We start from the raw sequence: 13669 nt of genomic DNA, 5'->3' as shown, positions 1-13669 counted from the left end.
TAATTTTAATAGAAGATGTAATCTGGAGGTTTAGACTGATTTTAAATAATATTTGAAGGTCATTGCGATAATAATAAAAAAGCAAATAAGTAATAATAGCAAAAGGGAATTCACCTCTAAATTTGAGAAAGATTGCTTCTGTTACCAAAAAAAAAAAATTGTTGACACATAACGTAATAAAATAAATGAGAATCTAGACTTATGTTAGCCCTTTAAGCTTTCCAGTTGCTTATACTATCCCTATTTTAAGAAACTATATTTAATTTATTCATTTGAGATGTATTTCATTTCTATACCTAAAAGCTTTGTAATTTGTTAGTCTTTAGGTTGTGACACAGAAGTTCTTAGTCTCTTTGATTTTTATGCAGTAAAATATATCTTTGTATAGGTATGAGATTGAGCTACTTTAAATGGATTCACAAAGTTCCTTTTAATTCTAAGTATGAGTCTTTTGTCAGCTGTTAGATTTAATGCAGCAGTATAATAATCCAAAATCATTTTTGTTCTAAATAGTTTTTAATGGACCAATTTCTTACCACTTTCTTTTTTTTATCCATAGGTTAGTAAGGATTTTTCAGTGTTATTTTCCTCTTTTCTTTTTGGGAACAGGTTTCATCTTCTTGGCATGTTTTCCTTTTGAGTCGTTTGGTTCATTTCACTAAAGTAACTGTGATAAAACCATAGAAATACAAACATGTGTAGGAGTCAAGGGCCCTGATCTTAAGTTTATAATTTACGATGATGTTTCTTCCTTCAGTGCATTTTCTCTCTTTATGCTCTGAAGTCTTAACTGTCTAGTTTTTGTCTCTTTTGCCACCTGTATGTGCATCCAGCAATCCTTTCATTTTTCATTTTTTAATTTATTCAGCTAGTTTTATTAACTGTTTTAATCCAGGCATCAGGGAAATGATGGTAAACAAGATACAGTTTCTGTGGAATTTTTTTTTTTCAGCGTCTTTAACAGTGTAGAGGATGAATTGGGAGAACGTAAAATTGAGGGAGATTGAATAGTTAGAAGTCAGTGGCCATAGAGATGGCAAAGAAGGAATAAAGATAGTTGTTAGGACTTACTGCCAATTAAATATGGGGTGAGTAAGAGAAGATAGGTTTGGGATATCCCTAAGATCCTACCTTATTTATTCATTATATTTTTATAATTATACATTGTGCTAAATACATATAAATGTATATAAATATATCCATTGTGCTAAATACTAGAGGATATAATAAATAAGCCACATCAAAACTAAGAACATAGAAGGAAGAACAGATTGGTTATGGCTAGGGGAGATTGAGTGCAGTAGAGTAGAATGTTCATGAGTTCAGTTTTAGGCATGTTCAGGTTTAGCTGCCTGTTGGATATACAAGTGAAGACTGTACATATTCAGGTAGTGGGTTTAAGAGATTCATAGCTAGAGATACAGACTTGGAAGTCATCAATGTGTAGCTGGTGATTGAAGTCATGGTTTAGGAGGTCTTTCAAAAAGAGTCCTTCATATGAAAAGAGAGTGGGAATTGGAGCCTTGGGGAACAGCACCAGTTCTAGGTTAGTCAGAGGAAGAACTTGTCAAGAAAACTAGAGTCATCAGAGAGTTAGAAGAGAATCTAGGAGAGTGTTTCAAAAAGGCCAAGAAAATTTTCCAGATAAAAGTGTTCAACTGTATGCAAAGTCAAGGGTCAGTATGATAAAGTTGAAAAATGTCCACTAGATTTTGTAATTAAGAGATCATTGTTGGCCATGTGGAAAACCATTTTGGTGGGGATTTGAATACTAGGTGAGCAAATGGTGCCTCCCTCCCAGTTTTTTTAAAAAGTACTTTGGGCTTGTTAAAAAAGATTGGAGAGACAAATAAGATTCATAGCATTAATGGAAGGTTAGCTTTAGAGAGGGAGGCAAGTAAATTAAAGGGTTATTTGTAGAGAATGGAGACACTGAAAGAGCTGTCTTCTTCCTCTGGCAGTTATAAGCTTCACAGCAGCAGGCATTGGTTTACTTGCCAGTGCTTCCAGTGCCTGACATATAATAAGTGATCAGTAAGTATTTATTGAATGATGGAGCCTAATAAAAGAGTTGAGCAATTTTTGTTCATCCCAAATCTAGTCTGAAGTATAGCTTCAGAATTTATTGAATTCTTTAGAAACTTAAGATTTGCTTTTGTTTTCTGAATTAAAAATTAAACCTAAGATCAAAAAATGTATCCGTCTATAGGAGTTTTAAAAATTCTTAACAGATCTAGAATGAGATCTGCTTTAGAATATATTCTGTTCCTCATAGTACCACACATTGCTGAGGTTTCGTACTTTGTCTTTTATAGTTTAAGTTCTGCCTATTATCTTTTTTTTTTGAAAGTGTTAAAGAATTTTTTGAATTTTATGTTAGTCATGAAATTGAAACAACTTTTTAATAAAAAAATATTAACCATGCCTCTTCAATGTAACTTGTTTGCGAATTGTACCTGTTCTTTTTAATAATATGAACATTTACTTTTTAGTGTGAAGTTTGTGACAGCAAGTGTCCTATATGCCACCACATTTATAGTGAAACTAATCCTCTAAATTTCCAATTAATCCTTCATTTGATTTCTGTAATCTAAGAGATCAGAAAGACTCATAATCAAGTTAATGTATCCAATTGTTTGCTTAAATAAGATCTAATAAATTTTGTATATAATTTTTTCATATTAGGCAGAATCAAGGGAATAGATAGATTTAAAAGATTATACTTTTAGGCAAAAAACATGGCCCCTAACCTTTTCTTTTGAGATTTCTCAATTGTTTATGAAAGTTTAATTTCTGTTCCTTAGACATATATGTGAAATATAAAATGAATTAGAAAAGATACACAATATTGTCTAAAGTAATTATGCATTTTTTTTAGGCAGGGAAATGAAGAACAACAGCCTGAGGTTCCAATTCTTTATCATGATGTTACATCCCTTTTGCTCATCCAGATCTTAATGATGCCACAACCCTTACGCAAAGGTATGTCTTTATAATTCCGATTCTTAGATTGTATAGTATATATAATATTCTAAAAATAGTGGGGACAAATATTCAGTCTGCTGGAAATGTTTTGAGGTAAATGACTGTACTATTTTTTTATTCGTAGTAAATAGTTCATATGTCTAAAAGAAGATGACAATGAAATGAAGGTTGTTGTTGGATGTGTTCTTTGGAAAAGTGTTCATGTCTTTTGCCCACTTTTTAAAAGTTTTTATTTAAATTCTAGCTAGTTAACATACTGAGTAATATTAGTTTCAGGCATACAATATAGTATCTCAACACTAACATACATCACCCAGTGTTCAACACATGTATACTCCTTAATCCCTGTCACCTGTTTAACTCATCCACCTACCCACCTCCCTTCTAGGAACCATGAGTTTGCTCTCTATATTTAGGACTCTGTTTCTTGGTTTGTCTCTCTCTCTTTTTTCCCATTTGCTCATTTGTTTCCTAGATTACACATATGAATGAAATCATGTGGTATTTGTGTTTCTCTGGCTGATTTATTTTACTTAGCATAATACTCTCTAGCTCCATTGATGTCATTGCAAATGGCAAGATTTTATTCTTTTTTATTAATTCTTTCAAAGAACCAGCTCTTAGTTTTGTTAGTCTGTTCTACTGGGTGTTTTGTTTTTTTTTAATGCTTATTTAGTTTTGAGATAGAGAACACAGGCAGGGGAGGGGCAGAGAGAGAGGAGGACAGAGGATCTGAAGCAAAGCAAGCTGTGTGCTGACAGCACTGAGCCCAATGTGGGGTTCAAACCCACAAACTGTGAGATCATGACCTGAGCTGGAGTTGGCTGCCCAACCGACTGAGCCACCCAGGAGCCCCTGTTCTACTGTTTTGTTGTTGTTGTTTCTATATAATTTATTTCTGCTCTAATATTTATTTTAATTTCCCTTTTTTCTGCTGGCTTTAGGCTTTATTTGCTGTTTCTTTTGTAGATCCTTTAGGCGTAAGGTTAGGTTGTGTGTCTGAGACTTTTTTTGCTTCTTGAGGTAGGCCTTTATTGCTATATACTTTCCTCTTCTGCAATCAGAAGGTTTTAGACTGTCATGTTTTCATTTTCATTTGCTTCCTTCTGTTTCTTTATTTCTTCTTTAATTTCCTGGTTAACCCATTCATTCTTTAGTAGGATGTTCTTTAACCTCCATGTATTTGTGGCCTTTCCAAATTTTTTCTTGTGGTTGACTTCACGTTTCATAGTGTTGTGCTCTGAAAATATGCATGATATGATCTCAATCTTTTTGTACTTGTTGAGGGCTGACTTGTGACCCAGTATGTGATCTGTTCTGGAGAATGTTCCATGTGCACTTGAGAAGAAGAATGTATTCCGCTGCTTTAGGATGAAATGTTCTAATTATATCTGTTAAGTCCATCTGGTCCAGTGTGTCATTCAAAGCCATTGTTCCCTTGTTGATTTTCTGCTTAGATGATCTGTCCATTGCTGTAAGTGGGGTGTTAAATTCCCCTATTATTATTGTATTATCATCAATGAGTTTTTTTATGTTTGTGTTTAATTGATTTATATTTTTGGGTGCTCTCAGGTTGGGGGCATAAATATTTACAATTGTTAGATCTTCTTGTTGGATAGAGCCTCTTTATTATGATATAGTGCCCTTCTTCATATCTTGTTACAGTCTTTGTTTTAAAATGTAGTTTGTCTGATATAAGTACAGCTACTCCAGCTTTCTTTTGATGTCCATTAGCATGCTAAATGGTTCTTCATTCTCTCACTTTCAATCTGTAGGTGTCTTTAGGTCTCAAATGAGTTTCTTATAGGCAGCATATAAATGGGTCTTGTTTTTTATCCATTCTGATACCCTATATCTTTTGATTGGAGCATTAATATTCAGAGTGATATTGATAGGTATGAATGTACTGCTGTTGTATTACCTGCAAAATCAGTGTTTCTGGAGTTTTTCTTTGTTCTTTTCTAGTCGTTGCTTTTGATCTTTCTTTCCCACTCAAAGAGTCCCCTTTAATATTTCTTGCAGGGCTGGTTTAGTGATTATGAACTCCTTTAGTTTTTGTTTGTCTGGGAAACTCTTTATCTCTCCTTCTGTTTTGAATGACAGCCTTGCTGGATAAAGTATTCTTGGCTGTGTATTTTTCCTATTCAGCACTTTGAGTATATCATGCCACTGCCTACTGGCCTGCCAAGTTTCTAAGGAGAGATCTGCTGCTAACCTTGTCTTCCCTTGTAGGTTAGGAATTTCTTTTCCCTTGCAGCCTTCAGGATTCTTCCCTTATCTGTATTTTCCAAATTTTACTATGATATGTCTTTATGTTGGCCTGGTTTTTGTTGATTTTGATGGGAGTTCTCTGTGCCTCCTGCATTTGGATGTCTTTTCTTCCCCAGATTAGGGAAGTTTTCAACTATAATTTGCTCAAATAAACCTTCTCCTATTCCCCTCTCTTCTTCTTCTGGGATTCCTATTATAGGAATGTTATTAACCTTTATGGAGTTGCTGAGTTCCCTAAGTCTATATTCATGATCCAATATCTTTCTTTCCTTCTTGTTTTTGGCTTCATTATTTTTCATAATTTTATCTTCTATACCACTTATTCATTCCTCTGCTTCTTCCATCTTTGTGGTCATTACAACCAGTTGGTTTTGCATCTCAGTTACAGCATTTTTTATTTGGGCCTGACTAGTTTTTAGGTCTTTTATCTCTGCAGTAGTAAAGGACTTCCTGGTATCTCCTATACTTTTTTTCTAGCCCAGTTGGTATCCTTATAATTGTTGTTTTAAATTCTGGTTCAGGCATATTACTTATATCTGTTTTGATTAAATCCCTGGCCATGGCCTCTTCCTGTTCTTTCTTTTGGGATGAATACCTTCATCTTGGCATTTTGTCTAGGTCTCTGTCCTCTGTGTGTGAGGAAAGTCTGTTATGTTTCCTGCTCCTGAGAGTAATGGCTATATTAGGAAGAGGTCATATACTGTCCAGGAACTCATGCTTCAGGAAATGTTCCTGGTGTATGCACTCTGCTGTTGTGTATTGGCTGCTCTTTCACTGTGGTCAGTCCTCTGCAGAGTTTCTCCTTGCCTGCAGTGAGGAGTGTTTGGATTTTGTCCATTGTGTGGTGAATTTTAACTAGGTGTGTTTTGATATGCTTGTTAAAGGAGGCTAAATCCTGTTTCCTCTAGAGCTAAAGCTTTGGAACGCTCTGTGGTCAATAGTCTTGGTGTGTGCACAAGGTTTGTGCTGGTCTTCTGGGGGGAAGGCCCACTGCTGCTCTGAGTTTAGGCACAATTGTCCTAGTTTAAAAAAAGAAAGAAAGAAAAGCACTTGCAGAATGCAGGGGGCATGGCTTGGTTTAAGTCACTCAAGCCTCCACTGTGAGCACTATTCTGCTTACTGGTCTGTCTGTGCTGACAGGCAGGGGTAAAAATGGCATCAGCCAGCTCTCTAGTCCCCCAAGAAGGGAGTTCAGGAAACCCTCACAGAAGAGCATATGATCTCCCCTTGTGTGTGTCCCAGGCTTCTCTCAGGTCCCTGCCTTCACCCTGTGTGTGTTTGAGCCATCTGCCCACTTGGTGGCACAGTGTTCCTGCATCTCAGGTGTGCAGGCTGGGTTTCAAAACTCCAAATCTTAGGGACCTGATGCAGAACGGCCCGTGCTGATCCTCTGGGGGAAGGGTCTCACTGTGCTGTGACTAGTGGTGGTTTGTCCCACGAGGGCAATTGCAGGAACATGCAGAGACTTAGAGTTTATGGTAAAGCACTGCAAAAAGCTGGCATCCAGGTTAGCTGTCCTCAGCAGGTACCTCTGTTCCTATGCTAATGAAAAGGGCAGTTCAGTGGTACCCCCTGGCTCTTTTGTCCCCAGAGAGGCAGTGCTACTTCTCTCAAATGCACTCAAGAAGACAAACTGTCTCTCCCAGTGCGACCCAGGGGATCTTCAGGCCACGCTGTCTGCTCCTGGGCCTCCAAACTTCTAAAACTTTAGACTTTGAGCTCCACTGCTTGTAAAAACTTGGAATAATCGCTCCCTCTCATTTTCCCTGTGTGGTTTTGGAGAAGGGTTTTTTCTTGTTCTGTGCTCTGCGCCCTGTGCCCTGTGTGCGTTCTTTCTCTCCTCTCTGATCAGGGCTTCCTCCCCTCAGCAGCACCATCAATTTTTTTCTTCCCCAAATCATGAATCCACACCTCCTACCTTCCACGATGTGGCCTTTTCTCCCTCTAGTTGTGCAGTTTGTTTTCTCAGTCCTCAGATCAATTTCTGGGGCACACGTAATGATTTGATATTTATTTAGCTGTGTTGAGAGGGACAAGGAAGCATCGGGTCCCCCTACTCCTCTGCCATCTTAACTCCTCCTTTCAAGGCCTTTTAATTTGTGATTTAAGAGTTCAAAAGTAGGAATCCATGAATCTCCTAAAATGATATAGGAAATTTTTATATGTACATGTGCATTTTTTTCTGAGAAGCTCCATAGCCCTTAACAAGGTTTACAAAAGGATCTTCACCCCTAAAAATGAGTTAGCTATAAATTCTCCTGAGGACTCCTGGTTATATGCAGTAATAAGGAATAATAATAAGGAAGTTGCTTTTGTGCAGTTGGAGAATCAGAAGTAGATTATAGTGGGATGAGAAATGACAGGGCAATGAGGAAACAGCAGAGAGAACTATCAAGAACGAATGTGGGGAGAGAGCAGAAGGTATGTGTGGATATATCAAAGGAGCTATATTTTGTTTGTGTTTTAAGGTAGGAGAGTTTTGAGCATGTTTAAATTTTTGCCATTTCTCCATTAATAACTGTCAGTGGTACTTTTACCTTAAGTGTTACTCTCTCCTGGAAGCCTTTCTCTTAAATATGCGTTTTTCCCTTTCCCATAATATCTTGTCTATAGTTCTGTTTTGACAGTTGTCTCATGAAAATAATGGTAGATTTTCTTTAAATCCCCTGCTCTAAACTATCAATTCCTCTAGGATTTGCATCATTTTACCTGTATCCCTAGTGCCTACCTGCTACCTAATATGCCCAGTAAATGTTTGTGGACTGGATATGTTAAATATCCAGTTGTCTTATTTTCTGGTAAATTGCTTATTTTCTATTTTGAAATTCAAGAAAGCTATTGCTTTGGTTTGAATCTTTATGTCTTATATTATGGTCTTTTCTATATAATGTTCTTTGAGAATGTTGGCGGTTTAGTAGACCCAAACCACAATTGCCCTGAAATATACCCAAGGGAGCAGCTTTAACTACCTCATTAGTTGTTAGATGGACTCGGGATCTTTTCTCGGTGCTGTTGATTAATGCAAAGAAAGTCTTACTAAACTATTTGGGTTCTTCACTCATCAAAGAGAAAATAGAGTTGAGCGTATCACACAAAACACATCACAAGTTGATTTTTGTTGTAGACTAGACTTTTTGAAGAAAGAACATGTGTACTTAGAAGCTCAGATCATGAAAGAGAAGATTGAGAAGATTTGATGTTTATATGGATATGTGCAAAGTGCTTTACTGAAGTAGTGCAATAGTATATTTCTTTATAAAAGTTTTTCATGGTAATTTTAAGGAAACAATAAAATGTCTGATATAGTCTTTAGATTGTGTCCTGTTTACTTGTATGATTTTCCCCCAAGAGTTTTATTACTTTACATATATTATACTTTGTCCTAAAAGAAGTTGGAGTATTTTGTGTTACCTTAACTCTAAAACACTTTATGGGAAAGGAATTTCTGCAGGCATCTGAATCCTGTTTGTTTTAATTATCTCACCTGCACTAAGCATGGTACCTGTAGGCAAGCCACTATCACCCCAGAAGACTGTCGGTTCCTTGGATTACTCTTATAACACCCAGCCAAAATGCCATTACATGAAGAGGGTACTCACTAAATATTTAATTATCTTATTTTTGAAAATTTCTCATTGTGTGTTTATATATTACCCACGGGAGAGAATCTGGTTGAATCAGATGTTATTGGTATCATTAAAGAGTCATGCTGTTGTCTCAGTTATGTCAATACCCTTTGAACTATTTATTCCTTTTTTAGGATTTTTATCTTGCTGAAAATAAGTCAGAAATAAGGCCAAGATTTACACATGTTATCTATTTAAAATGTCTTATTTCATGAGTTATGATGTTTACAACTTTTTAAAATGATGAATTAAATATAAATAATGAAACTGATGACTTCATGTTCTCAAATAGTCTAATGATGTGGATGTTGCACCTGTCTAGAAGGTCAGAAACTTCAGTTCTCAGACGTTTAGAATAGGAAGTAAGGAATATAATTTTCATTTTTGATTCTAAGGAAAAATTCACTTTTTAAAGAGCTATAGGCTAACATTTCTATCATACCAAACTCTGTATGTTTTTTTAATTATTAAGCAGCCTTCCCAGCACTATGTTCCCCCACCCTTGTTTCCTGTCATGTAGTAGCTCTATAATACTTAAAATCTGTGCCATCATGGGGTGCCCGGGTGGCTCAGTCGGTTTAGCGTCCGACTTCAGCTCAGGTCATGATCTCACAGTCTATGAGTTCGAGCTCTGTGTCAGGCTCGTGCTGACAGCTCAGAGCCTGGAGCTTGCTTCAGATTCTGTGTCTCCCTCTCTCTCTGCCCCTCCCCTGCTCATGTTCTGTCTCTCTCTGTCTCAAAAATAAATAAAAACACTAAGAAAAAAATTTTTAAAAAATCTGTGCCATCGTTCATGGTCTGTTTGCTTCTAAATGCATTTCAAGTTAAGTATTGGTCTTCCTCTGTTCACATTCAGGTGGTTTGATGGTGGGCTTTTGGTTTTGGTTGTTTTAAAAGCACATTGACTGAGAGTAGATATCCAATTTCCCTCTCCTTTTAAAATGTTGATAATTGGTTTGAAGGACTTTGTTCTCTGTTGCAGCCTTAGAAGATAACAACCTGGAAACCTAATGTACATGTTATATGAGTGATTCCTTGTTTTCTTCCAAGTCCCTGAGAAACATTGACTTCACGTGGCAATCATTTAGTAAATATTTGTTACATATGTTAGTGAATGTGAGAACTTAAGCAAAAGCTGTAACTTTAAACTGCCATTTGAAATACTTGAAAAATGATGATCACCAAGGCAGATAAAATGACTAAAACTAGGAATTAGTACATTGCTACAAGGAAAAGCTATGATTACTCTTATACTGGCTCTTATTTCCTTAAAATATATGACTACTTCTTCTTCTTTTTTTTTTTTTTTTTTTTGAGTGTTTATTTTGAGAGAGAGAGCACGTGCACATGCACACACAGGGGAAGGGCAGTGAGAGGGAGAGAGAGAATCCCAAACAGGCTCTGTGCTGACAGCCCTGATGCAGGGCTCCATCTCATGAACTGTGAGATCATAACCTGAGTTGAAATTAAGAGTTGGACACTTAAGCAACTGAACCACCAAGGCCTCCCACTTCTTTTTAAACAAACAAAAAATTTGTGTAGTTTACGATGGGAGTAAGTCATATATGAGTGATATTTCTGAGCAATATTAAATGACTTCCTCATTTTGTTGTGCTTAGTAGACAAATTCTATTAATTTTCATCATTCTATTGAAACATTCAATTAAGTCATGAAATAGTCTTTCCTTGACTTTGATGATACCATCCTCTTCTGGTTCTCTTCCGATCTCTTTTTCACTCGTTTTCATGGCTCCTTTTTATTCACCTGCTCTTCTCACCGTTTTTGGAGTCGTCTCTTAGTTCCTGTCCCTTTCTCAATTTTGTCTTCTTTCCCATAGTGTCAGTTCACCTGTTCTCTCATGATTCCCAAATCTCTAGCTGCAGTCGACAATTTCTTGGTGAATTCCTTAATTCATTTTCTACTCATCAAGACTAACTCTTTTCCTCTATTTCAGTCGTTCCATTTTAGTCAGTGCTGCTACTGTCTACTCTTTGTTATACAATGAAAGACACCATCATTCTCTACCTCCAAAAGGCTACTAAGTCCTATCATTTTTGTCATCTAAATACTTCTCTAATTTAACTCATTCTCTCCATCATCATCATTCTTCTGTAGTTCAGGTCATCAAATTTCTCAGGTATGGTACTTTTGCTGTCTGTTAATAGGTTGTCTTGCCTCTAGTCTTGGCTTGTTTCAATCCTTTTCTTCTAAAGAAGCAGCAGTGAACATTTTAAAATGCAAATCTGATATTATCATTCTCATGCTTAAAGTGTTTCAGTGGCTTATTACCCAGTCTGTATGCCTGTAGATATCAAACAAGTAACAAATACTAATATATTGGGACAGCTGGGTAGCTCAGTTGGCTGAGCATCCGACTCTTGATTTTGGCTTAGGTCATGATCGCAGGGTCCTGGGATCCAGCCCTGCATTGGGTTCCACACTGAGTGTAGAACCTGCTTAAGATGTCTCCCTCTCTCCCTCTGCACCTCTCCCAGCTCGTACTCTCTCTCTAAAAATAAAAAAATGAATAAATAAACCAGATATTTACTGATTGCCGTTGCTAATCACTGTTTTAAGCATTTAGGTATAAACCTTATTTCACTTAATCTCTTTAAGGTAGATGAGATTATTGTCTCCATTACATAGAATAGGAAATAAAGCAAGTGTATATTACTAACCTGCTTGAGATCTGAAGAGTCAGAATTTAAATCTAGACAATTTGGCTTCATAGCCTAAATTCATTCTTAACAATAATGTTATATACTGACTACTTGTGAAATAGTCTTTGGTTTGATGTAATTGGGAATAGGAGACTGATAAGCTAGAGAATGAATGCTTGGCCAAAGAGGACAGTTACTACTCAGTTCCAAATCATTGTTGGCATGTAAAAATGTGGCCCCAGTGTTGTCAGATCTTCCTGTTTTTTTAAGAGTAAGGGGAATTCTTGACTTGTATAAGAAATATCCTATTTTTAAATGCCAGTAACTAAAAACTAAATAGGATAGAGGCAAACCAAACCTCTCTGTAGACCACAGATAGCCTGTAGTTCATAGCCTTTCATCTTCAGCAATAAAGATTGCTTTCCTAGCCCCATCTATCAAAAATCACTACTTGTATTCTAGTTACACTGGACAGTTTACAGTTCTTGTAAACCTTAGGCTTTTTCTGTGCCCTCAAAAAATGGCTTCATCTATCTGGAATCCCCCTTTCTTTACCTTTCCCTTCCCCCTTGCCTTCTTTATTATGGCTTATTTCTCTTCATCATTCAAGACTTAACTTTCCTCACTGAAATAGAAATCTTTATTATTTTTTTTTCTATGCCTTGCCCTTGAATTAGGTTAGTTCCTCCTCTTATTTTCTCCCAGTATACTGTGTGTATGCATGTAGCCCTCTGTTTCTCTCTTCCTCTCTCTCTATCTAGATTGTAAGTTCTTGTTGTCTTTATCCTGGCATATGTTCACCACCTAGGTGTTAGGACATTTAGGAATCCATTTGGAGCTAGTTTATAAGCACAAAGGAAGAGCACTAATGTACTCACATAACCAAACTGTAGGAGTTAAGGGTAGTCTTGGGAATGACCAGAACCAGAACTTTGGATGCTGGCATCTTAGGTTTCTTGTCTTAATGGATCTGCTTTATTCAGTGTTGCTTTAGACAGTCTGCCATAGACTAGGAACATGACCTGTGACACTTCTAGACTCACATTTTTATACCTTCCATTTACCTCCAGTTAGAAAAATCCCACAGCTGGCTCAGCTATAAGTTCCCACCCCGAGTCATCAACATGAGTAAGAGACAAGGCTCGCACGTGTATGCACTCACACATACTCATTTTAAAATCAGGAAAGATTTGGGGCGCCTGGGTGGCGCAGTCGGTTAAGCGTCCGACATCAGCCAGGTCACGATCTCGCGGTCCGTGAGTTTGAGCCCCGTGTCAGGCTCTGGGCTGATGGCTCGGAGCCTGGAGCCTGTTTCCGATTCTGTGTCTCCCTCTCTCTCTGCCCATCCCCCGTTCATGCTCTGTCTCTCTCTGTCCCAAAAATAAATTAAAAACGTTGAAAATCAGGAAAGATTTTCCTTAGGAAGTGACTTTAAGGTGTCACCTAAGAGCCAGGCTTTGAGGAAGGAAAGAGTGTTTCAGCTTGTACAGAGACTCAGTAGAAGGATGCTAGATATTTCTTTTAAAAAGATCAGTTTGGGTGCCTGGGTGGCTCAGTCAGTTGAGTGTCCAACTCTTGTTTTCGACTCAGATCATGATCTTCTGGTTTGTAGGATCAGGCCCAGTGTCGGGCTCTGTGCTGACAGAGCAGAGCCTGCCCTCTCCCTCTCTCTCTGACCCTCCCCTGCTCGGTCTCTCTGTCTCTCTCTCTCAAAATAAATACATAAATTTAAAAAAAAATTAAAAAGATCAGTCTGGCTGTAAAAAAAATAAATAAAAAAGATTGCAGGGGACTAAGAGGTGATGCACATAAACCACTGTGCCAGAAAGACTTAACATAGAAGACCTGTTAACTTTTGAAAGGCCTGCTTACAAGGTTGGCACTTAACTGGCATCTGGGAACTTTGATTTTGGAAGGGTCTCTACCACCCCCACCGTCCACAGAACTGATGGGAGTGGGTCACTATGCCTAAACTGTACAAACAGTGGTTTATGCTGAACACACCTGCTTTCCTCCTGGGAGTCTAAAAACCTAGTTTGTGCTAGGCAAAGGGTGCCTGTGTGAACTTCCCCCAGTAAAAACCTTGGGCACTCAATTTCTTAACAGGCTCTCCTGGTGTCTATATC

General features: G+C 37.4%; 1 protein-coding gene across 2 annotated transcripts in view; it reads left to right on the top strand.

Moving 5' to 3' along the window:
- Positions 1 to 13669, top strand: part of UBR3 (ubiquitin protein ligase E3 component n-recognin 3) — a 234392-nt gene that overhangs the window by 188375 nt on the left and 32348 nt on the right. For both annotated transcript variants that reach the window (XM_047870436.1, XM_047870435.1), the window contains exon 32: positions 2879 to 2982. In XM_047870436.1, the coding sequence (XP_047726392.1) occupies positions 2879 to 2982 (104 nt within the window). The remainder of the gene's footprint in view (positions 1 to 2878; positions 2983 to 13669) is intronic.

Source organism: Prionailurus viverrinus, chromosome C1 (genome assembly GCF_022837055.1).
Source record: "Prionailurus viverrinus isolate Anna chromosome C1, UM_Priviv_1.0, whole genome shotgun sequence".
NCBI lineage: Eukaryota > Metazoa > Chordata > Mammalia > Carnivora > Felidae > Prionailurus > Prionailurus viverrinus.
The sequence above is the reverse complement of the archived record's forward strand: the minus strand, read 5'-3'. Positions and strand labels throughout refer to the sequence as shown.